The 26,900-nt window shown below is 27.6% G+C and overlaps 1 protein-coding gene across 1 annotated transcript in view; it reads left to right on the top strand.

Annotated features, from left to right (window-relative positions):
* LOC111634006 overlaps window positions 1-26,900 on the top strand; it is a 120,281-nt gene that overhangs the window by 59,971 nt on the left and 33,410 nt on the right. Inside the window, exons 7-10 of the mRNA XM_023378675.1 lie at window positions 1,082-2,850; window positions 13,553-13,717; window positions 23,351-24,309; window positions 24,410-24,857. Of these exons, the coding sequence (XP_023234443.1) occupies window positions 1,082-2,850; window positions 13,553-13,717; window positions 23,351-24,309; window positions 24,410-24,857 (3,341 nt within the window). The remainder of the gene's footprint in view (window positions 1-1,081; window positions 2,851-13,552; window positions 13,718-23,350; window positions 24,310-24,409; window positions 24,858-26,900) is intronic.

The following is a 26,900-nucleotide window of genomic DNA, read 5'->3' as shown; positions in this document are numbered from 1 at the left end:
AAGCTCCGTATTATCTTTTAATGTATTTTTGATAATATATAATTTTTTCAGTGTATTGTGATAGTGAATATTTAAAGACTTTTTAAAATTACAGTATATATTATTATTAATTGTTTTTATTTTAAATTATTAATAATTTACTATTATGAAATTTACAAGTAAATATTAAGATGCATTTTCATATAATTTGGATTTGAACAAAATCCAAAGAGAAATAAATGTGGATAATTAAATTATCAAATTAAAATTAGTTGGCAAATCACTTTTGTTAAAAATATACCATGAATACCAGAATTTATTTATGGCTGGTATACTTTTTATCAGAAACATATAAAATTATCTATGTAAATTTTAATAAAAGAACAAACTGGCATTCAATTATTATCAGGATTTTACATGCTTTTATTTTTATGAAAATGTATCTTTATTATCAATTTCATTAAGGTTTGTTATTTCCATGGTTTCACATAGTTATGTTGATTATAAAAATTATGGCATGTATGATAATATATACCATATTTTATAATAGTTATGTATTCTATATGAATTCCTTTTCAGTTCAAAAATATATATTTGGTATACATTAATATCATTTTATAATAATTTGTACATAAATTTATTTAGTTGAGAGAAAATTTTTGAATTGATTTTTAAATATAATAGTAATAATTTTATAAAATTTTATTTCAAGAAATTATATTAAAATTTTTTCACTGATTTCTTTATGAAATTTTATTTTTCTACACTTTCTCAATTTAATTATGTATACAAATTATTGCAAAAAATTTAACATACTAATGCTAAGATATTTAAATTACTAAACTGACCTTTTGGTGATGGACTTTTCTTCTTTCCCCTTTTATTTTTGATAATTTTTCTTATTTGAAATCTTAAATAATAAAAGTTGTGTTCAATTAGATATTAAGTTTTTATAATTATTTTTGTATTTAATGTTAAACCTTAACTAAAACAGAGTTGAAATAATTAAAAGATTTTATTATATATTTGTGATCTTATCTGATGTTTAAGTTAAAACTTTAGTGTTAAGATATTTATTTTATCTATCTGTCTATCACAAAAGTGTGATAGCAGGTTTAATAGGAAAACTGATGACTACAGACAATCACCTGAACATCAAAAACAGAAGTCTTCTCAGAATGTACGATCTGCCAAAACATTTCATCAACCTCAGGAAACAACTCAAAGAATTTCACCACCTAAAGAAAAAATCTTGAATAATCTCCATGAACTGGACTCAACATCATTATCATCAAATAAAATAAAAATTGAGAACTGTCAAACATCATCTTCAATGAAAAACAAAATACAAAAAGATTTTAATGCTTTATCATCATCATATAAAATACCTAGAAAAATTGAACCTAAGGATGATTTCATGTATGATCAAACTAATTATAAGAAAAATTCGGATGGTGATAAAACATTATTAGATTTTCATTCAAAGACGCAAGAGTTACTTAATTCAATTTTAGAATGTAAAAGACAGATTGAAGAGAGTAGTAATTCTATTTTTAAAACAACTAGTGATCATGATGTGATGCATGAAAATGCAAGTGTGCAATCAACAGTTGATAAACATGAGGAAAGTAATCATTCCAAAAACATAGATTATGAATCCCCTGCTATTTATTCAGTTTCAGTAAAGTTGTCCAATCCAGTGTATACTACTACAAGTATTTGGAATTCTGTAGGAATGGATTCTTCTAGTGATAAAAATAACCTTCACGAGGAAATTACTAACTCCATTATAGTTCCTGAAAAATTGAATGTGCAAAATAATATATCAGAAGATACTAAGAAATTTTCTAATTCTGATCTTTTTAAATCTGATACTTTAATTTCAAATGACCAGAAAATTGAAAAACAACAGATCAGACCACGTACTAAAAGTTTAGAACACATTAAATATAGCTCACTATCTTTTGATCTTGAAATGAAACCACCACCATCAATTTTAAAAAGAAAGTCAATTGATGAGCAAGAAACAGAGTCAGTTTTAAAATCAGTTCTTGAAGATAATGAAATAATAAGAAAACCACATTCAATATTGAAGAAACGAGTTAATTCTGATGAAAAAGAATATTACATGCAAGCTTCAGAACTTCATTCCATTCTGAAAAAAGCAAGTATTGAAGATGGCAGAGCACGTAGTAGTAGCAGTCCAGAAATTCATCCAATTCTAAAGCATAGAAGTTTTGATGATGGCACTAATATTGGACCAAGACCAATTTTGAAAAAAAAAAGCAGTATTGAAGATATTCAGTTTGATACATTTAAATCAGAACCAAGACCTATTTTGAAAAAGAAATATAGTTTAGATGATGATTTGGAGGAACGACCAAGACCAATTTTAAAGAGTCGGCGCAAAAGTCATGATGAAAGAAACTTTCAAGACATTGATTTAGGCGTACGATCAATTCTACGGAGAACATCAGCCGAAGATATTTTTAAGACAAGTACTCAGCCATCTAATGATTCTGTGTCAAATGAATTGTCAGTTTACAAAGCAACAAATCATTCAGATGAAGTTGTAAATGACTCTTTATCTGTAGAAGATACAGTTAAAAATGATTCTCATATTCCTAGTGAATTATCAAAAAATACAGGTTCAACATTGAAATCCAAGTTAAATATACAGTTTCCATCATCATCATCATCTGTTTTGAGAAAGCATTATATTAAACCAATACTTACACATGATGGAAGTTCATTGAATGATAAAATTGATTCAACTAATTTATTTATTAAAGACCAGTCATTAGAAGAAAATAATATTTCTGGATTAACAAATGATAAAATTATAAAGAAAACTACATCATCTGATACTAGGTAAGTTGGCAAATCACTTTTGTTAAAAATATACCATGAATACCAGAATTTATTTATGGCTGGTATACTTTTTATCAGAAACATATAAAATTATCTATGTAAATTTTAATAAAAGAACAAACTGGCATTCAATTATTATCAGGATTTTACATGCTTTTATTTTTATGAAAATGTATCTTTATTATCAATTTCATTAAGGTTTGTTATTTCCATGGTTTCACATAGTTATGTTGATTATAAAAATTATGGCATGTATGATAATATATACCATATTTTATAATAGTTATGTATTCTATATGAATTCCTTTTCAGTTCAAAAATATATATTTGGTATACATTAATATCATTTTATAATAATTTGTACATAAATTTATTTAGTTGAGAGAAAATTTTTGAATTGATTTTTAAATATAATAGTAATAATTTTATAAAATTTTATTTCAAGAAATTATATTAAAATTTTTTCACTGATTTCTTTATGAAATTTTATTTTTCTACACTTTCTCAATTTAATTATGTATACAAATTATTGCAAAAAATTTAACATACTAATGCTAAGATATTTAAATTACTAAACTGACCTTTTGGTGATGGACTTTNTTTTATATAATTTTAAATTAATAATCAAATGAACTACCAAAACTGCTGGATTTTTCCAGGGTAATATTTATACTGTTAGTGGAATTAAATACTAAGAAATTTGGTCTAGATACACACTTAAAATTTCTTCAAAATTATAATTAGTTTTTAATTTTTAATTGCTTAATTTTAAAAGCATCTGAAAAAACATGAGTTGCAGGTGTAAATTCTGCTTTACACTGAATTATTTTTAGGGGTTTTAAGAACATATAAAATTAATCAATTAAAATTCAAAACTCTAATTGTTAGTTTTCAAGAGATGATGATAATATAGAATTCAAATAATCACATAAATCAGGATGATCCAACTTCTTTTAGTTTAGGAGTCAAATTGTGCCTTTCAGCTTAAGTCACAGGCTGGAGAAATATGTTTTTTTACCGTATACTTATAAAAAATTGTTTTGAATTCCTAATTAAAAAATGAAGAATGTAGCTAAATTACAAATTTAGTGCTCTCATTAAGAGTACTAAGCAGTATGCAGCTTTATTAAAACTTAGAAATTTAAAAATTTATAAAAATAGAAATTTACATTTATGTAGTGACAAGTTGTTGTGTTCTGATAATCTATTGCTTTGTTTATTATTATAAATTTTCATTGTTAAAAATGTACATTTACATAAGGAAATAGTACCAAATATTGAACATATCTTCAAAGAAACATTTTTAAAATTTTGATATGTTTCTGTTGAGTTTGCATAAGTAGACTGTGACAATTGTATATAGAAAATTGCAAATTTTTGTTGGATTACCCTGACATAAATAACAGCCCAAAAGAATTTAATAATTGTGATAGCTTATTTAACTAGGAAGATATTTCTAAGAGTTAACATAGCAACATTGAAAGAATATAATTTCTATCAAATATATAACACAGATTGATTTGCAAGATGCTGTCTGTCCATCAATTATGTGGACAGTTTACAGGGATGAGGGGGTAATGAAAAATACATCATTGGACATGATAGTGAGGAAGAGGGTTGAGGTGTCTACATGAACATTTTTAGTGATTGTATCATATGAATTTATTTTTATAAGCCTACTTACTAATTATGTGAATAAACTCCTAACTCCTAACCAGAAAAATGATGCACATGAAAATTTCACAGAGAAAATCCAATGTCATATAAAAACACAAAAAATGCACATATGGAAAAGTACTCACACTGAAAAACACCCACACAGAAAAATATATAGAAAATTGCTCAGATTCACAATATTATAAAATAATAAAATCTAAATTATGAATATATTAAAAGCAGTGTTCAAAGATGCAGTATTCTTATTTATATAAATTATATGTTTTTAAAAGAATAAATTAAAGAATTATAATAAATTAAAAGTTCTGTTTGCCTCTCTTTGTATATGGGATGACAATTATGGCCATTCATTGTTAGTTGTTGTTTGGTGTAGTTTGTCTGCTCTCTGCAGGACTCCTATCTTTATGGATACAATTTTTATTGTTAAATAATTGTTTTTATTATTAGGGTTAAGTAGTCTTTTGTAGTCAATTGGTGTATCACAATAAATTTGTTAAAATACGAGTAAAGGGAAATTGAGCTATAAAACTGACTTTTAATTTATTTCATCTTGTTAAACTAAGTTATATAAATAATAATAGGCATTTGAAGAATTTTAAGCCATAGTTGTTTAAAAGCTAAATATACTAGCTAGGTAATCTATATATAACTTAATTTAAAAATTACTTTATACTGACATTAAAAAGTTTGACAAATTGTAAATTAAATAAATTATTTAACTTTATTAATTTAAAAAAATAATACTTTTATTTAGAATTTAATATGTATGTATGTTTTTAAAAATCCTGCCTATTTTCCCTTTAGAAAAAACATAAATAAAAGTTTTGTGAACTCTTTTCATTAATATTTAAAGAACCTGGTTGAGGGTCCTGCATGATTCTATAGAATCATAGCATTCTAGAACTAATGGGGATGGAGATTCATGGGATCACCAACATTTAATAACTGTTTTATTCAATAATATTTATTTTGTTTATATTATTGTTTTTCTTCTGAATAAACTTTGTTGATAAAAAAAAAATTGTTATCTTATCACCTGTATTTTCCATTGAAAACATTTACACTCAAGCATTAAAGTCTTCTTCATACACAGGCCACTTTTGCATAGCAATGAATTACTATACTTATAACATAGCAAAATTATTATTTAATTATAAGATATTAATAACAGTTTAAAATATAGGTAACAATTTAATATAGGTAACATAAATGGGAGATGAATGATTATCTACAATTATAAATATGTATGGTACTTGAAACTGTGTTTACATGTTCAACTTTACATGAAAATTACTTTGTGCATGTTTTTCAATGTGGGCAGTTTTCTTCTCTGCGTATATAACAATGGCATGTTTTCTGTGAACAATTTTTGTGTAGGCTTTTTTCATGTGTATTTTTTTCATACAATCAAATCAACTATCAGTTAAAAAAGTTCTGCAAATATTTTCTAACTCATTTCTTCAATGTAAAAGGTGTCCATGAACTAGTGTACACATAATTAAAGAGGAGGGGATTTGCCAAAACAATCACTTACGCAACAGGGAGGGAGTGGATTAAAAGCGGCTCAAATACTGTACATGTAATTAATGGACAACCCAACTATCAATTAGATTAACTTAACAAACAGAAGATTGGAATACTTACCAAAGTTGATAACATGAATATTAGTTGACAGTTGCTTTTTTTAACTTTAATTATTTGGACAACCCAACTATCAATTAGATTAACTTAACAAACAGAAGATTGGAATACTTACCAAAGTTGATAACATGAATATTAGTTGACAGTTGCTTTATTTAACTTTAATTATTTGACCATTAAATTTAAAGAAATAATATTTATTAATAAATGAAAATATATAAAAATATTGACATTTCTCTTTTGATAGTTTTTATGTATGTTTGTTGAAATATATTCAATTTAGTTTTATACAATTAAAAATAATAGAAAACTTTTGAAGCCTCTGTTTAAAAAAAAAAGAAACTTAAAACATCAGGAGTATATATTATAGGTTTCTCTAATTTTTTTATATTAAAAAAGATAATATTATTTAATAAGCATTATAAAAAATTTAATGTGAAAAAAATATCAGAAAATTTTGATTTAGTTTATATTCATATCATCCATTGAGTTTATTCAAGAGAACTTTTTGATGTGTTTAAACAAATGAATCATGCTTCAATTTGTGATTTACAAATATTTATTGTTAAAAAATTACAAAGTGCAAAGTGTTAGTTTGATTCTGATACATTAAAAAAAAAAAAAAATGCAAAGTTAGAGATTGTAACCTAAAGATCTAATTTAAAGTAAATTGCCATCTGCACTTGAAGAAAATAGGAATTAGAGAAAATCATTATTATTGAGAAGGTAGTAGAAAAAATTTTTTTATATTTTTGACAAAATATTTATTAATTACAATATATTTTTGAACTTCAAGATTTTCAGTTTAAAATTCTGGTTGAGATCTACATATAGATCCATATTTTCTTATTAACTAATAGTATTGAAAATAATATAGCTATAGTTCCACACTTTAACTAGGCCTATAATAAAATATTCTTATAATATAAAGTACTAAAATATATTTAAGATTTTGAATCACTGTCGATTAGATTTTCTTTGACTTTTTATACTTTTTTGACTTTAAATAGCACACTAATTTAAAAATCACAGTGAGTCACTATTAAATAGATGTCACGTTGTTGGTATCCTGGGACATATATTTAGAGAATGAATTTGTAAAAGATTTAAATGTATCATATATATTATATATGTATGTAATATATAATATGTAATACAAATACAGTAGAACCTCGAAAACTCGGCCTAATGTGGACCGAAGAGTGGCCGAGTTTGTGAAAATGCCGGGTTATCGGGAATGAGGTTAAAAAAAATAAGTACGAGTGTTTCCTCAGAAAATACTGTACTGTACTTGTATGTATTGTTTACTTGAGAATATAACAGAGAATAAACTGCCCAAATACCCTTAAACAAAGGAAAAGTACGTCCTTTATGAAGGCATAGAGCCTTTACTACATGAAAATGAAAATTAATGAATACACTGTGTATAGTAATTTACCTGATAAGACAGACCTCAGAAAAATACTTTATGAGAGCTTTTATACTTTTATAAAGCTGTCTATAATGAAAATTAATTAACTAAGGATTTTTTTGCCCTGCCAGAGAGTGGCCGAGTTATCCGGAGTGCCGGGTTATCGAGAGCCGAGTTTTCGAGGTTTTACTGTATAACATTAAATTATGAATGTTACAAATTGTAGACTTCAAATATAAAGCATAAAATTTTGACTTATTAAAAATAAATACAAATAAGATTTAAAAAATAGATAAAAAATTATATATTTCTGTTATGAATTTTTATCTGTACAAAAATATAATAAAAATTCTAAAAATATTTAATTATAAAGAACAAGGATTAATACATGAATACAAACTTATATACATTGTTATGTTAAAACTGATATTAACACATTTAAATAGTAAATGCTAAATTGAGTTTTCAATAAAGTTTGTTGTTGTTCTGAAGATTGTATAATTTAAAAATCTAAAAATATATGATGATTAAATATCTTGTTGCTTAAGAAATAGATGTAATAATGTGTATTCATGACCTTTAGCAATACTTATCATTCATTTATTCTGATTTTATGCAATTTCTCAGCTAGTTTTTCTGGGCTTACAGGTCAACCTTCTTTGTGTTTTTACAGAGCCAAATAATGTTATAGTGTAATTATTACTTTAGGATTTTATTCTTAGTTTTAATAGTGTTCTTTTATTTTATCCTTTTATATTTTTCACTGTGTATTGAAGCTTTTCTGTCAGTTATATCTTGGCCTTGGATTTGCTTTAGCTTGTTTCAGATATGTTTCCTAAGGCTTCAACATAACTAGCTTGTTTTTGCTTTTATTTTCCTAATTTTCTTCTATTTTGTTGAAACTATGAAAGCAATAATAATAATTTTGGCAAGTAACTGGAAGAGACATTGATGTTAACCAATATTGTTTAATACACTATGCATATATTTTAAATTAGAAAAACAGTTGGTGGTAGCTGTTAAGTGGGTTTTCCTGAAAAGGAATGATATAGACTAAAATGCAGGATTTCTGCTGAGGCATCAAAAACTGAGAATATTAACTAATAGCATAAACCCCATTTAGCATTAACTAATAAGAATCCACTGTATATATACTAATTAATTATATTAGTATGAAATTTTGTATTAAAAGTAGTTGGTATAAGATATTTAATAATCAGAATTAAGATTAAATTTAGAAATGGTCAAACCTTGTTATAATGCTATCAGTTCATGCAAAGTAGATTGGTGGTCCCATGGATTAAGGATAGGCATTTTAATGTTAAAAAGTTTCATTAGTAAAAAATATTGGTTAATATATAACTAATATCATGGGTCATGATGATATGAATGAATTCAATAATAAATACATTATATCATTTACACAACTACATCACGACCAGTGATGTGTTTTTCAACTTGAATGCTGGTCACAACACTTCTGCATCAATATTATTGTCATCATTTGCAATACAGATATATACATTCAGGATTTAATCTTGAGCCAAGTTAAATGGATAAAAACACTTTTGATAAAATTCTCACCTTATGTGACTGCTAATTCATAAGTAGTGTAGAAAAAGAAGATATGACATAATATAAAAAAAAGACACATTAATTAGGAAAATAATTTTGAAAAACTTTATAATATTTCTTTCCTTTTACTTTGGAGGATGCCAAAGCCTCTTGGTACACCCAGAGGGTGGACCAACACTACTATACCATACATCAAGCTAATGATGCTCACTTCAACTTGAAAAATTACACTTTCTGTTATAGTTGGCATTTTTCATTCTGTGACAAATCTTAACAATTTGTTAAGACAGTTGACACATGCATTGGAAAACAGAAATTGATAGGATTAGGAATTTGTAGTTTTATGAAATAGTTTTTATACTTTATTGCTTTAATAATGAAAATAACAAAACAGTTGTTTTGAACTGGATTACAATATTAAATGCTGTAATTTGTAATTTAAAATTAAAAACAAATTGTTTCTATTGAAATCCAAGTAAATAAATTATTTTTAAATTTGCAAAGTTTTATGTGTATACTGCTCCTGGATTCAATTTAGTGGTTAGGTTAGTATGTTATATCCAATAGCTTTAGTTGTTCTGTTAACTCTAATTGATGTCAAAAAATGAACATTGATTCTTTAAGCCACTGGAGAAATTTATAATGATTAAAGATCACAAGAAATACAGTGATTTCAATGAAATTTTTAAAGTTACTGTATTGCAATAAAATGTATCTTTAGAGCAACACAAATCTGTTTATTTTTTTAAACATATCCAAACAAGATAAAACATTGTGAAATAATTTTGAGAATTTGGCTTTTGTCATTTGATGAAATTTATATAGCATTTATATGAAAACATAAGTACAGCAGGTATTCTGTGTATGAGTACATTTAAAAAGGGTATCTTTACATCTCGTCATGGAAATTTGTAATCATTTAATAATTATTTATATAAATCATATCCTATCATCCTTTTTTAGACTTACTCATACACAGAATACCTGCTGGATTTATGTTTTCTGTCCCCACAAGGCTGGTACATTACCACAAATTGTCCCTGTTATTGCCTTCCAACTCTTGTGCTTTATAAATACATTTATCTCAGTTCTTATACATAATGCATTCTTGGTTCCATCTACATGATTAAGCACTTCTGTACTTCTGTCCATCTTCAGAATCCAATCCATTATATTCTATTCAAATGTTTTTCTTCCTTTTCAGAATACTTCAACATCAAGCTAAAGATGTGCTTGCTCTCTTCCAATGCCAAATCATTAAACTATAAAACATTTACTACTTCAAAAAATGGTTGTATGGAATGAAAAAACACAAATATATCCAAATCAGTAAAAGGAAAAAAGTATTTACTGATACAAAAGTTTTTATCCCTTTCTAACAAACATCATAAGGTATGTCATAACAAATACTGAACAGAATTAAGCTAAGCAATCAAACACATTAAAATTTAAAGATTTGAAATGGTTTGAATTGCTCACATGCACATTGTAATGGTGTTAATAATCTAAATGTAGAAATTTAAAAATTATATCTAAACTTAATATATATAAAATAAAAAATTACAGCTTTAAACAAAATGCCTGTAGACAAGTAGTACAATAAAATGTAAGCCTTAGGCAAGTTCATAACAGCCTTGTAAATTTCAATAACCTCTAAATATCTCAAATGTTTGGGATACAAGGTCTAATGTAGTAGATACACACTTTTAAAATCCATCCGTGTATACTTTGGATGGTGATGCCACTAGAGTGGTGTTGGAGAACTTCTTACTTACATCATGTTTATGTTCTTTTAGTTGGTCCCAAGGTTGTTAGGAACTGGAGAGCAATCAATTTTAAAGAGAATGATGTACTTTCTACAGCATGGTGGGCATGCTGTGAACTTGCCTAGGACTTCTGTTCCATGTACTGTACTTATTATTGTACTCCTTGTTTACAAGCAATTTGAGTTCAAAGGTGTAATTTAAAAATTTTTATGTTTAGATAGGAAACATTGTACCAATGCACATGTGCACAATTTGAATAACTTCACATTTTTGTTTAAATGTGTTTGATTGCTTAATGCTGTTCTGTATGGTATTCATTATGATATACCTGATGATGATTGTTAGAAATGGATAAAAACATTTGCATCAGTAAATATTTTTTATTTATTTTACTGTTTTGGGTATATTTGTGTATGTTTTCATTAAACTGTTTTTTATTTTTATTTTGCCAACATTCTTCTATCTTTTCCCCCCCTTTTTTTTTTTACTCCTTTATCACTCACCTTCATGTTACCAACAATTATCAACATCTCTCACATTAATCATTTCATTTGTAAACTTTGTTTACATGAAATTCTTCTCTTATTTGGAACTGGACAATGTATCAACATAAAAACATCCTCCAAAGCCTTAGATAAATCCAGCAACACAATTTAAAAGCTCTACCAGCATTCCCTAATGAAGAGAATGAGTGAACACAATATAACACCAACAGGAAAAGTTTCACCACCCTATCTGTGTATGCCTTAACTAACAATGTGGAAATATTATTATACCAACCATTCTTATTAAGAACCATTCTATGGGAAGAAAAGATGAGAGATTTTGAAGCCTTGATGACTATAAAGCTAATAGTAAGGATAATTATATTAACAACAAACACAAGAAACAAGTATCACAGGCCTAACAAGTAATAGACAATGCTTTGCTATCAAACAATCTTCCAATCAAATAGCATACCTGTATGGCACATTTTCATTTTTATATTTGAATTCTGCCTTCTTCTTTGAACATTGTATTTTAGAATGACTTTACCTGACAAAGATCTTAGGAACAGACTGAAAATGTTCATAAAGCTAAGTTGTATTGATGAACTTATCTGAGGCCATAGCAGATGTTTTTATATTTGTTTACGTGGCAGAAAAATGTATAGGTGCTATGAGAAAAAATTTAGAAATGCAGGTAAAAGAATGTGAGGAAGATTATTAAGAAATGCAATGCTGAATAGTAAAAACACTCCAAAAAATCTTAAAAATGACATTTTTTGATTAATGCAATTTTTAAAGTTTCTTGGAGTGATTTTACTGTAAGGAAGATATAAGGAAAGCTAACAAGAACACAATGCTTAGCTTGGTGGCTTATGAACACAGACTTTGGGGACAAAAATCTTAATGTTGGTTCAAGATGATAGGAATGGATGATGGAAAAGTTCAAAATATATGAAGAAAGTTTAAAATATGAAGTGGTTAATGTGAGAGATTGATAATTTATTGGCATCATGGAGGTGAGTGGTAAAGGAGTAAAAAAGAAAAAAAAGATGGAATAATGATTGACGTAAAGTAAAAGAAAATATAGTTAAATGATTTGGCATTGGAAGAGAGTATGTGCATTGTTGGCTTGATTTTGAAGTATTATAAAAATGCAGAAAAATGTTTGAATAGAATATAATGGATTGGACTCTGAAGATGTACAGTACATAAGTCCAAAAGTGCTTAATTGTGTCAGTAGAAATATCATATTTTTTAAACTCCAATAAATAGAAGTGTAGAGTTTATTGATAGATAGATTCAGTAAATGATATAAGATTGTTTTTTTACTAATTAAGATTAAGATGAAATAAAGTTTGTTAAACTAAAAAATGTTTTAGATGTTCTAAAAATAAATTTCATATTAAATAATTGAAGTGCCTGTTTGATCTTATTTCCAAATTTTTAACATATCAGTTTATTGTAGAATACTTGTTCAAACTGTTAATGGATTTTCAAACACACACAAATAAAAATAAAACTTTACTAATGATTTAAATATGAAAATGATAATTTCATAATTTTTATTTGATAATGTATTAATTTAAACTATAAAAGCAAAGCAGAATGGTTTTAACTTTTTAATTTTTTCATATATACTGAATAATTTTATTAAGTTTTTGATCAATATTTAGTTATCCTTTTCCTTAACTATAACAGAAGATAATACTTTTTCAAAAATAATTATTTATTGTTAAAAAATAAATTTAAATATGAAAGGAAATCTGTTTTTTCACACTAAAAATTACAGCTAAGTTTGGACATAATCTTTCGGATTAAATAAATTTTTAGTATCTATAAATATACCAGTACATAAAATTTTAATGTTTAAATGTTAAACATATTATTCATATATGATATTAAAAAAAAAGATTTTTATAAGATAAAGTATTTGTTAATTGCTTAAAACATAACAATCAAATATAATATATCAATTGTAAGACATTAGAATAAAGTAAAAGATTTGAATTACCTTTAATAAATATCCTGTAAGAAAGCTATATCCATATATATTGAATGTATTAGAATAAAATAGTATAAAGAAATTTTTATAATTTAGATAAATATGAATGAATTCTAATGTACAACATTTTTTTTTTTTAAAGTTTAAAAGAAGACCAAGTTAAGCCTTTGCAAAGTATGCAATCCACAGAGAAAACTAAAATATCAAGCAATGAAATCTCTGCCTGGAGAGCACGATTTGATCGGCGAAATGTTGCGCGTTATCATACTCAACCAGTAACATCAGGGGAGATCAACGAGACAGACAGGTATAGTGTTAATTTTGACTTTTAATATTGATTCAGTTGATGAAACAATTTGAGCAAAATATTATTATTTAAAAAACTTTAATTTATAGAATTCAGAAAGAATATATTATATTGATACATCAACATGTTACTAGTGTATATTATTTTTTAAATTTAGTATTTATTTATTAGTGCTCTAATTCAGATACCGTTAGATATTTTAATTGTCAAATTGTGTTATTTATTAAATATTAAATTTAACTGTTTAACTAATTTGGTATAAGTAAGCATATTGTCATTTGCTGATAATTTAGAATAATCTAATTAAAATTTTAGACAAAATGTGAAAATAATGCTCTAGAGCAGTGGTTTGCAACCTTTTTTTTACCCATGGACCCCTTTTCTTCTTAATTTTTTTTGTGGACTCTCATAGATATTGCACAGGAAAAAAAGAAACTTTATATTTTTCACTAATAAAAAAAAGAAAGAAAAACGTTCAGAAATGTCACTGTCAAGTGACATGATGCTGATGTTATAAGATTTTCCTAACAAACTCCAGCTTTATAATCTCTCTTTAACCTTTGTCAATGAGATATATAGTGTATTTTACGGACTATAAGACGCTATGGACTATAAGAAGCACCTTAATTTTTAAACAATTTTTTAAAAAAATAACATTTTTACCATTTTTACCACCTAAATTCAATCCTTTTATACATTCATTCATTCATTTATTCATTCATTTTATTAAGGTACTAAAGTACATATCCAGTACCACTAGGCACAACTGGATGAATGTTACAGAGAGCGAGATATGGCACTTTTTTTTTTTACATCTGAGTCGCGTACGAAATGGAGTAAGTGTTTACAGAATACAAATCACGTAGGATTACATTACATTACATATGAATGACAAAAGGTTACAATAACAGAGTAACAAATGAATAGTTATGGTTAACAGAATGACAATGATAACAAATGATAGGCAAAATGACTAGTGAATACATAAAATAATAAGAAAGAAACCGTGTACAATAAATGCTACAGAGAATATAAGATGCGTACAATAAGGGATAAATGGTAAGATAGAGTACAATAAAATATACATTTACAAAGTAAGAATAGGGTGATTACATAAAGATAATACAAATTATGAAAGAAATGAAGAAATCTACAATATGTACAGGTGCACAGGATGGAAGGTGCCGAGCAGAGCAGAGGAGATTAGCTAGAAGCTTGGATACCGGTGGGGGTCATTGGTTCTTTTGTTATATTGCTTGATGAGAATGGTGAGCTGATTAAAGGTGTCCCTATCATTGACCAGGTCATTAAGTTGGTCTTGATCATTATTAGGCCAATGCCCATGCTTGAGGTTGATGATAGTACGTAATTGGAGCCTCTTATGCTCCAGCATGGGGCAGTCCAGAATATAATGAAGACAGCTGACAGAGTCCACTGTTGTGTGTATTAACAAAGCGTTTCAGATATGAATGAAAATGCCCGTGATTGGTGAGGAATTGGGTAAGTTGAAAGTTCGGGATGATCTACCTGTAACTGTACCTGTTGGAGATGTCAAGAAGAAATCGATGGGTGATGATGTTGCTGGAGTCCCAGTCATGCTGCCAGTCGGTGAGAAGATCATTCCAAAGGATTTTCTTGATGGTTTTTAGGTTTAGTTTATCATACTCAATGTGCAGGGTTGGTTTGGTCGGTGGCGGCAGATTTGACAAGGAAGTCGGTGCACTCGTTGCCGACATTGCCCTGGTGGCATGAACCCAGTTGAATACTTTTATACAGATTGAAGCAAATGCTGATCCACCAATCAACGCTTAGTAGTGCTATTGGACATCTGCTGATTGTAGGATGTCCAGCGATCACATGATGATCGCTGGCCAATCCGCGGTCGTGGATTCAGAACCACCGGTCGTCTTGTGATCCAAGTTTCTATGGCAACAACCGTTTCTCGTTTGAAAAGAGAAAAAGCGTGGGAATTGTACGTCCAGATGATTCTATCCCAACACCCCGCAACTCATGTTTGTCATATCGGTGCACTGCTGCTGCCAGTTGAATTCAATGTTGCCAGATAGAGATAGGTTTCCCACAGCATCAAATATATGGCCATTTTAAGATGTGGGAATTTTAAATCAAACACTGGACATTTTTATATTAATTTCAAGTATAAGATGCACCTGAATTTTGGAGGCACTTTTTCAAAGAAAAAAGTGTCTCTTATAGTCTGAAAAATACGGTATGTTGTATACATAGTCAATATTTTAAATAATTTATATTTTAACGTTTATGAAAGAAATGAGTAATAAAGAAATTGACAATATATATACTGTAGAAATTTAATTCTCAGTAAAACAATTGTTCTGAAGTAGAATTACTCTATAGACCACTAAAATATCACTGTGAACTCCCAGTTCGGTATTATTTTTCCTGTGGTCCCCCAGTAATGTTATATGGAACCCGGTTGAGAACCATTGCCCTACAGCAGTGATTCTCAACCATTGTGCTGCGGCACTTTTGTGTACCACGATATTTTTAAAGTATGCTGCCACTCGTAATACGCACACATTAGTGACGCCAAACAAGTAGTTCAATCAGTTCTACCTTCCTAGGGAATGTTTGGAAATTGTAACTGGTGTTACCAGTAACTGCTGCTAGTTACCAAGGTATTCAGAAAATGTGATTTAAATAACGAACAGCGTTTAAAAATCACTGTTATGACATCACCGGTTGTCTCACAGTACTTACCAAAGTAAACATATGTGCTGCCAAAGTTATAAATTATTAAAAGTGTAGCGTGATGAAAAAAAGGTTGAGAATCACTGCTCTAGAGCAGCGATTCCCAACCCGGGGTACATGATAGGTTGTTTAGGGGTACAGAAAAAAGTTAGTTATTATGGCAGAAAAAATAATATATTATGTATCACAAATTAATAGTATTAAAAAATTATTAGGAAAAATGTTCCTTGCAATAATCACAAACTTTATTACACATTTCAAAATGCAAAAATAGAAATAAAAACTTATGCAGCTGATTGTACAATGCAACAGATCAATAAATGTTTCGCAGTCAGTTAATGGTAGCGGGGATACCACTATGCGTGATTAGTGATTATGCTACGGACTTTTGATGGTGGGGTATGTTACCGTTATTATTATTATCTCTCAACAATATCCCCACGTGTTGTTTGAAAAAAGTATTTTTTTGTTTATAAAAAGTGTTTTTTATTGTTAGCAAGGAAAAGGACCTAGCTATTCTTCAGATTTTCTCTACAAGCGGTAATTTTTCTCCTTATTTATTTAGTATTTTTATTAATTTTTTATTATTTATAAAATCATACTGCCTGCTGTGTTACTAGCTTAGAGGTATGAAGGAGTACAAGTCAGAAGTTGCAATTTGGCACAGAGTATTAGGTGCCCAAATCATGTGCACATAAAAAAAAGACTTGTAGGTACTCGGGGGACTGAGAACTGAGTCAAAATAAAATTCAAAGTGGTGACACTCTCTACAAACAGGCAGTGCAAGATTTGCGCATGCATTGTTGGTGGGAAGTTGGAAATGTCATGGGGATACTCTAATGAAAAAAGGTTGGGAACCGCTGCTCTAGTGTAACCTATAGGATTTGAATCCTGCAATTTTCTTCAGTGTTGATTGAACAGCAGTCATGGATTCAGATTCTGTTTCAGACAAGAGTTACCATATTTCCATAGATCTAGTAGCATGATCTTTATAGATGGGATAATAGCACTCTCCATACATCTTCAGGATGTTTACCATATATATTAGTTACCTATTTTTGTATATATTTGTCTTATTATTTAGAGATTTTTTGAGCTAATATTGTATTTTTTATTTATATTGTTTATTTTTTATTGTTTATCCTTCATGTATTTAATTTTTTTATTTTTATTTACATTATGTATTTTTTGTTATTCATGTATTTATTTATTTGTTATTTTATTTTATTCTATTATTTTAAATTTTAATTTAAATCAACTGGCATTCCATGTTTGGAAAATTATCTGTTACATTCTATTTTTGCTAAGTTTGATTTTGTATTCTACCTGAGGTTGGTCTTTAAAAATGTTTTGAAATTAATTGCAGCAATCCCTTTTTATACATGGCTGAAGTTTTAATTAATGCAGCTTTAACAGCTGTCTTTAGTTGACATGACATACATATGCTTTTCTCAGCATATAAGGTGTTAATGAATTTGCTGTTTTTGTTTATAAAAATAAAAATATTTGTTATTAACTGAAAATTTGTTTTAGTGGGTGGTGATTGTTCATTCAACTACCAAGCTACTATTGTATTTGATTAACGTGAATTTGATATATGCAGTAGCATTGATAGATAGATTAACTGTGTTAATTAAGGGATACTTATATTCTTATCATTCTAAATTCATGATAGTTCTTGATGTATTACTTTGATATATCTGCTAAATGAACATGTCTAACTTTCTCATCTGGGTGCAAACATCCTTGGTTGCCTCTGGGACTTCTGACAAGAGGACTATTACTTTTGCATAACAATGCTAGACATCATACAGCTTAAATATGCCAGGAGAGAATTCAAGGTCTCAAAAAGCCTTTAAGGCAACATTCAAGAGATCTTGAACATTTGCCTTACACCTTAGATCTTGAACCTTGAACAAGATCATGGCCCCAAGTGCCTATATAAGACACTTCAGGCCATGATCTTACTGAAGTGAATTTGACCTGTTCAATTTGTTAAAAAAACATTGATAATAAATGTTTCTTTGATAATAAAGAATTAAAAATGAAATGCAGACATGATTGAGAAAATAGACAAATTAATTCTATGTTGCAGGTTTCAGGAGAAACAATAGAACAAGTGTATTAATGTTGAATGCGGTTAGGGTAAATGGTTCAGTTATTGGTCACTTAAGGAAATTTTTATTTTAAAAATTTTATTGCATAACAAAGATTAAATTAGGAAATACTGATGAATTTTTTTAATTGGTTTTTTTTTTGTTTTTTACTGCCAACATCTAGAAATTACAAATGCCAATCATTTAATCCATGTGCTTCATTTTATAGTTTATAGTTATTTTATTATATAGTTTTTAGTTACAAAATTTATAGTTATTAGTTTTATCAAAATTTATAGTTATTAGTTACATCAATATGGCTAAAAACCTGTGGAACTTTTTGCTATATATTGACAGCAGAACCTTGTATTAATACTACCAAGCACTATTTCAGAATAGCTTTTATAGAAATCTTATTAAAGAGGTTTAAATTCAAAATGGCCATTATCTTTACTGTTTACACTATGTTGAGAAATAAATGTTTTGTCCATGTTTGTACCTCACTTGCACCACATTTCATAACTATTTGTGATTTATATACTTTTTTGTTTGTATATCTATTGTTGAATTGAAAAATTTGGGAATTTCCAAGTCTGTATAATAGTTGACAAAATAGTTGGTTTGTTACTAAATATGTAATACCTGATATAATATTTGTGAATCATGACAGTTTCTCTTGTAAGTCTATAATTATGAATTTTGATCATACTCATAAATATAATTGAACAAGGATAATAGATAAGTAAATTTTGAATTAAATTTATGTTGTTCTAATAATAATTATAATTTGGAATTTTTTAAAATTAAATTTAATGTCAATAGCTTGTTGTTTGACAAATTAGCTGAAATTTATTAATATATTTATTTATGTCTGATTAATTACTTTATTATGATTATTATTTGAAATATAATCTGCTTATTATAATAATGTTGATGCTTGTCTATACTGATGATGATAATTGACTGATAACATCAAACAGTTTAAGTAAATAAGACAGCAACAATTAATAGAAATTCTAGTTTTATTGGCTCATGACATAAAAAGGACATGTTAAAACAGTAAAAAAAATGTATAACTTGAGAATTCATTAAGTATTCATACAGTGTTGTTTGCCTGTTGGGTTTTTTTCTAGTACTACCTTTAGCAATGGCTAGTATATAATCAAAGTAAGAAATGCCAGCAGTATTGTATTCAGGAAATAATGACTAAAACAATTAAAGTTTAATGCTTGAGCGATAATGATTGCACACTATTAGCCATATGTTGATATGGCTAATAATGTGCATCATTAGACTGATAACATAAATAGGCATTTTTAGTTGTTTTTTTTATCTGAAGATAATGTAAATATAACCATACTCTAATCATAATAAGTTTTGTAAATGTATTTTAATTTACATGTTTTGGGGCATGCTAATCCTGATAACAGTAGATGACTGATAACAATAAGTGAATACTACTGTATTTGTAAAATACTAGTCTTTGTAGGTTGACCATTATTGGCTGTTTTTAGCTGAGATTGTAATTAAGGAATCAGAGAAAAATATTTTTCACAAGTCAGTTACTATTTCAGAACCATTTGTATAGTACAGTATAGTTGGTAATGTAATTATTGGTAGTGAAGGAAGCTACATCTCTTCCTTGTAACCATTTCTGGCTCTAGGATTACTGCCTGATAAAAAAATTAATTCAATTCAGTTCTATAATATAAATAACAAGTTTATTTTGTAGAGAATATTGTCAACAGTGTATGAGAGAGATAGAGAGAAGGCTTGACTCTTGCATTCTCATAAAGAAAGAATGAATCAATAACTTGTTTCTCATTTATGCTATCCTGAGGTCTTCAACTTTGACTTCCTCTTTAACACTAGGTCATGTGGATTGAGCTATATGCTGGTTGATCTATTTATTTGGTGGATGTGGGCATCTCAGTACAGTTATACCTCGCCTTACGTCGTTAATTGGTTCCAGGAAAACGACGTAAGTCGAATTTACTTGTCTCCGAATCTACTTGTCACTAGGCTAAACCATAAATTATTATTCCCTGTTCTGTATTTTATTTATTAATGCATTTTTAATAATATATGGTTAATAAAACTCTATTTTAAGCTTACAAACAAATAAATTTTAGTTTTTAATATAGTACAGAAAAAAGTATTCTAAATTTACGAATGCGTGTACTGTAAATACAGAACATATTCGTATATATTTTAATATGATTTTATGTGCTTTAAACGTTTTTCTAGTGATATTACGACTTCAATATTTGTGGCGGGCGGACGTAAAGTCGAATAAAATGACTTAAACTCGATTTTTATTTTTCCATATACTTTTTTGACAAACGACGTATAAACGGGAACGACGTAACTCGAAACGACGTAAGTCGAGGTATGCCTGTAGTTTTAATTTAATTTCACTTATATCAGGGACATTTTTCAGCTGGAATGCACCAGTAACTCTTTCCAACAGACAGCATAAAAAGTATTGATATCCAGTGAGTGATACCAACAGTTGTACAATAAAAACAATTCTAAAAGTTCAGTCATCATATATGTATACCAGCAATACTTGTTTTAAAAAAAAGAATACTGCTTATATCAACAATGTATTCTTGCACATTAAATTTTTTTCAGAAATAGACAGTCTACCTTTATTTCATTATCATTTCTTGATTTATTTGATAACTGTTTCAGATCAAAGTTAAATTTAAATTTGAAACTTATTACATAAATAACATGCTTCCCAGTTTTCCTAATAAGGAAGCATACCAGTTTGGCTTGTTTACTAATGCTACTTTTTTCTGCATTTAAGGAAAGCATATAATTATTGTGTTACAAAAGAGGCATTAAATTACAAATAATGCAATGTTACATAGCAATTTTTACAAATTCAATCACCCAAATAATGAAATTAAAATAAATTATTACTTCCTTATAAATTAATATCCTTTATAAATAGGTTAAAGTTTTTTCTATTCCTTTATCATTTGCAGGTCATTTGGCATAAATTGTAAAGTTAGCTAAGTTTATAACTTATTAGCTGATAGATCTCTTTGTTGCTATTTTTAAGTAAGCTGTATATTAATGATACAGGTCAGTGGAATTTGAATGAAAAATTTAAGACATATATTATCCTTTTTAAAGAAGAAAATGACTAGCATTTTATTTTACATTGGAGTAGCAGAAAGTGAAAAAAAATTTTTGGAACACAAAAAAACATGCACAATCTTGAAAACCCTTAATTAAATTGATTGTAGATGATAATTTATTACCAAACTGAAATATTGATAAAATTTATAAAGTTTTAGTTTTATCAAATTTGGAATAAATTTTAGCATTGTCTCAATTTTGTCTCATTTTTCCAATTTACCTCATTATGCTAAACTATTCTGTAAATAAAATGATTTTTTTGATGTGAATTCGTTCAATTAATTTTCTACTTTCATTTAATTTCTTAAATCCATTAATTTTTTAATTTCATATTAAATGATATTTCATTACAAAATATCCCTTTTTTTGAAATTAGAGAAAGAAAATAATAAACAAGTTATACTGTATTAAAATAGCTTAAGTAGAATTACATCTATGCATTATTTTGTGAGATTTTTTAAAAATTTAATACCTAACTGTTTTTGAATATTTACAAAACAAGTCTCATTTGAAAAATTAGTGATAAATAGCTGGTAATGTAATTATTGGTAGTGAAGGAAGCTACATCTCTTCCTTGTAACCATTTCTGGCTGTAGGATTACTGCCTGATAAAAAAATTAATTCAATTCAGTTCTATAATATAAATAACAAGTTTATTTTGTAGAGAATATTGTCAACAGTGTATGAGAGAGATAGAGAGAAGGCTTGACTCTTGCATTCTCATAAAGATTCTCAATGTTTCTCTGTAGTATCTTATTATTTAAAAAAAATTTTTCAGTGAAAGCATTTTGCTGTTTTCACTTATAATAGAATTTCATAGATAAGGTATTTTAATTTTAATTTCTGAATGTTCTATATGATTTCAAATCTGATTGTATCATTGGATAAAGCATTAAAAAACCCTTTAAAATGATATTTTACATATTATAGGTTATCATTTTAAATTTTAAAGTTTAGGACTGTTTTGATCTGTAAAATTGAAAGATTAAATTAGCAAAATAGCATGCAAAAAATAAGTTTTTAGATATATTAGTACAATGAAAGTTTTGAACTTCTGTATCTGTTAAGACCAGAGATATAAGCTTAGAATTGCTTTTCTGAGACATCCTTTTTATTCTGCTAAAAAGTTTCAAATTTACAAAGTAATAATAGCTTTTTGTAGAAAGCCATTAATAAAATATTTTGTATATAAATTACATGTAAAACTTCAATTCTAAGTAATGTGATGATTCATGTTTTATAAAAAATTATTTAAATAATAATAAAAAAATTAATAGTAAATTAAAAAATATTAATTAATATTTTGATATAGTAACTAAATTATAATTAATAAATATGCATAAATATTGTAGTAAAGTAAATTTGACTATATATTAAGATAGTTGCTAATTTTTTTAATATTTTAAAATATTTATTTAAAACATAACTCTTTTTTTATCTGATAAATTAAACTTGACTCACCCAAGAAATTCAGCAAAAAAAATCTATAATATTATATCACAACATTTTATCTGATAATTTTATAAAAAGATTTTAATTAGTGTTTAATATCAATCATTTTTAAATAAAAAATAATTTTAAAAAAATTCAGTAATCTGTAAAATGTAAAAGTGGATCAAGTATTAATTAAATTTAATTTAATTTTTTATTTTGTTTATAGTTTAGAGTCAGTTCAGGCATTTCGCTCCCTTATATTGAAGAAAACATCATTCAATATTTTTAAAGAGTTGGAGACAGAATTGCCTTCAAAGTCAGAAACAAAACATTCAAAGACTGAATATCCACAGCATTATAGACCAGATAAACAGAAAAATCGACGACATGGAGACAGATACCGAACACTGCCCATTTCTCTAGAAAAAATCAGCGAAGTTGAGAAAATAGAACCTCTTCCAGTATCAAGCCCAAAATCTAAAGTAACAATTACTGAAGAGTCAAAAATTAAAGAGAGTACCAGTGGTGATGAATTATCCCAAATGAGTGTTGCTGCTAAGAAATCTTTATTCCAAAAATTAGAGACAGAACAGAAACCATCAAGCATTCGGAGTCGAATCGATTTAAGAAGAAGAGCACCACGATCTCAGACTCAGCCTATAACTGAAGAAGAATTACATCAAGCTACCAAAATGGTTGAAGATGAATGTTCAAGGAGAAACAGTGAAGAAATAGAACCATCAACAGTGGCAAAGGTTATAGAACCTGAACCAGTAAAACAACCTGAACCACCAAAACAACCAGCTTCTGATTCTGAAGATGATCCTTCAAAGTTAAGTTTAGCTGATAAAATGAAATTATTTAGTCAGAAAGTTACAGGAGAAATGTTAAAACCAGGGCCTCCACCTCGGAGAAATAGATCTCTTGCTAGATTTAAAACACAACCTATAACTTTTGAAGAGATTGACAAAGCAGCAGCATTATCATCTCCAGATGGTGCAGTGGAAAGTAAATCTACTATTGAATCAAGTAATACATCAGTTCATGAAGTTTTACAGAGGCAAGGCGTGAGAATGTTACCCTGCATTTCCCAGTTAAAAGCAGTTCTTGAAAGCCGTCATCAAATGAATAAAATCGAAGATGACGGTGAAGACGAGGAGGAGGACGACGATGCAAAGCAGAAAGGTTTTATTTAGTTACTTTTTATAATAATATTAATTTACTAATTTAACATAATGATTAATTTTATAATTTGCTAAATTTATTAAATTAATACATTTTTTAGGAATTTTGAAGATGACAAAAGATTCATACTCTTCAGATATTAAAGGTATTCTCAAGCACGAAGGTCCACAAATAGCAGATTCAAAAGAGTTAAGCAAAGAATTAAAAGGAATCCTCAAATCAATAGAGGATAGTCATGGAGAAGACAAACCTTTACGAAGCGTCTTAAAACGAGCAGAAAAAGAAGAATCTGATTTAAAACCAATTTTAAAATCAGAAGCTAGTTCAGAAAGTGAGGATAGCGATTCATCTCTGTCTTCGTCCGAAGACGATATCGACGAAGGAGGAAAAATTAATAAATACAAAGGACCAAAAACAGTTTTAACTGGCGGACAGAGTCACTTGGTTATTAATCCAATTTCGAGGCAGGAGTTGAGCCCTTCAAGAAAGATTGCAAATCCTGCTGTTCAAAGGAGATTGAATGCTGCATTAAGAAAAAAAGAAGAAAAGTAAGTTATATTGAAAATTTCCTATTAAATTCTATTACATTTTAGAAACATTTAATGAAAATATATTTATTAAGTATTGTTTTATTGAAATATAAGTTTATTATGTAAAAATCTAATAGATCATTTTCAACAAAGTACAGAGAATTATTTGGAAATATAAAAGATCAGTGCCTTATATTCTTACAAAGCAGCTGGCCTGTAGACTCACATTACATCCGTAAGAAAGGCAAGGAAGTCGTGACCAGTAATGTTCTCATTTTCCTTGACCTGTTGAAACATTAAAATTTTTAACTATCAGAATGAGTTAAAATGTCGGAAATTACTCATCTTTCCAAAGATATTTAGGAAAAATAAATAAAAGTTAATTTTCTCTTGATTAACAAAATAAAATGTTAATAATAATAGTAATATAAATTTGTCGTCATCTGTGATATCTGGAAAATTGCCAAGAATAAAATTGAATTGGATGATGGCGACGGCATGCGTTCGTCGTAAGTACATAAAAACAAAATGTTTGTGCTTTTAATGATTCTAATAATATATTTTATGATACTTAAGTAGTCGATCAAATAACGTATTTATGTAAGAGATCGTGCTATTCGATACTGCGATAAACGTATGTCAACAGGAAAGAAATTAGCGACGATCATTTCAAAATTAATAAATTTTTTTATAACTGTTATAATAAAATTATCAGCAAAGGATTTATGTTTTCCGTATTATTTTTTAAAATTTATTTTATATGTTAATAAGAAGTGAATGATTGTAAATGTGACTGTTTTTGGATTGATTATTACCTTTAAGGATGATTTAAACTGAGAAATTGATGATAGAATCGGTCCAAAGAATTTAATTGCATTAAGAGATAAACAAAAATGAGCTTTTCCAGATAAATTTGGATTAATTTCTAGTTTTAATCATAAATTTTATTTTACATAGAATTTTTAATTAAAGTAATTCGAATCGTTTATTCAACAAGTTTTATTTAGAAAATTATTTCACAACCCACGTTGCTGTGAAAGTTAATTCATACGCTGAGGTATATGTATCGATCGGCTTTACGTTTATGGTTTCTGAAACACCTCACAATTGAATCAGCAATTTCACGTCGAGCATTTTATTTTCTGCAGAAACCAAACAACAATTTTGTCCATTCTAACGCATTACATAAAGAACCGATGTCTTGAAACCTTTAATAAAGTGATAAAAACTTAAAAAATAAAGAAAAAAAAAACAGGAGAGGGGGTAAAGGTTTATGAATGCTACTTTGTTTTACTGAAACAGATATTAATCATGCCACTAACACGACTAATAACCTTCAGTAATTAAAACCTTTTTACGAGTGACCTCAGTGCTGTGCAGTGTTTTTTTTTTAAATTTTTTAATTATTTCAGAATAAAGCGTTAGTTTTAGGTGAAATACACCGAAGATGATCAAATTTGGCTATTTTAATTTGAATATTTTTTGTTTATTTTAACGTTAAACTCCCTCGAAAAGGAATAGGAATTTCCCAACTTCCCACATATAGGGCCTACTCTGTCAAAACCAGTTAGTTCGGGTATTTACCAGTTTTAGAATAGCAAAATAGTTAAACTTTTAGACATAATCTTATATTAAAAAAATATATATATAATAATAATTCAGATTGCTGTAGATTTTTCTACAATAAAATGGTAATAATTTTACCACATTCTTGATACCTCGAGGAAGAACGGAATGCCTTTTAAAAGATGTCTCGCGTGTTTAATTAAAATAAACCGAGTGAAATTAATTTAATTAGTTATAATTTCATTCCGTACGTGTTATATTACATTAAACGTTAAAAATAGCATTTTTACGGCCGCAGAATTAAATGACCTCTATTTAACGCGGTTAAAATTAGTCGTTTCCCGCTTAAAATGTCACCATTTTTTAAATGTTTTAACGCTTTATTATTTAAAAAATTTTTCACGCCAATAGTTTCAGAATTTCCACGTTTATTAATTGTGAAATTTCGGTTATTAGCAGCCGTAGTCAAAAAAGTAATTGAAGTCAGATTTTTAC

This window comes from Centruroides sculpturatus, unplaced genomic scaffold (assembly GCF_000671375.1).
Source record: "Centruroides sculpturatus isolate CEXI.00-Female unplaced genomic scaffold, Cexi_2.0 scaffold736, whole genome shotgun sequence".
Lineage (NCBI taxonomy): Eukaryota > Metazoa > Arthropoda > Arachnida > Scorpiones > Buthidae > Centruroides > Centruroides sculpturatus.
This window is presented reverse-complemented; position numbering and strand designations above follow the sequence as displayed.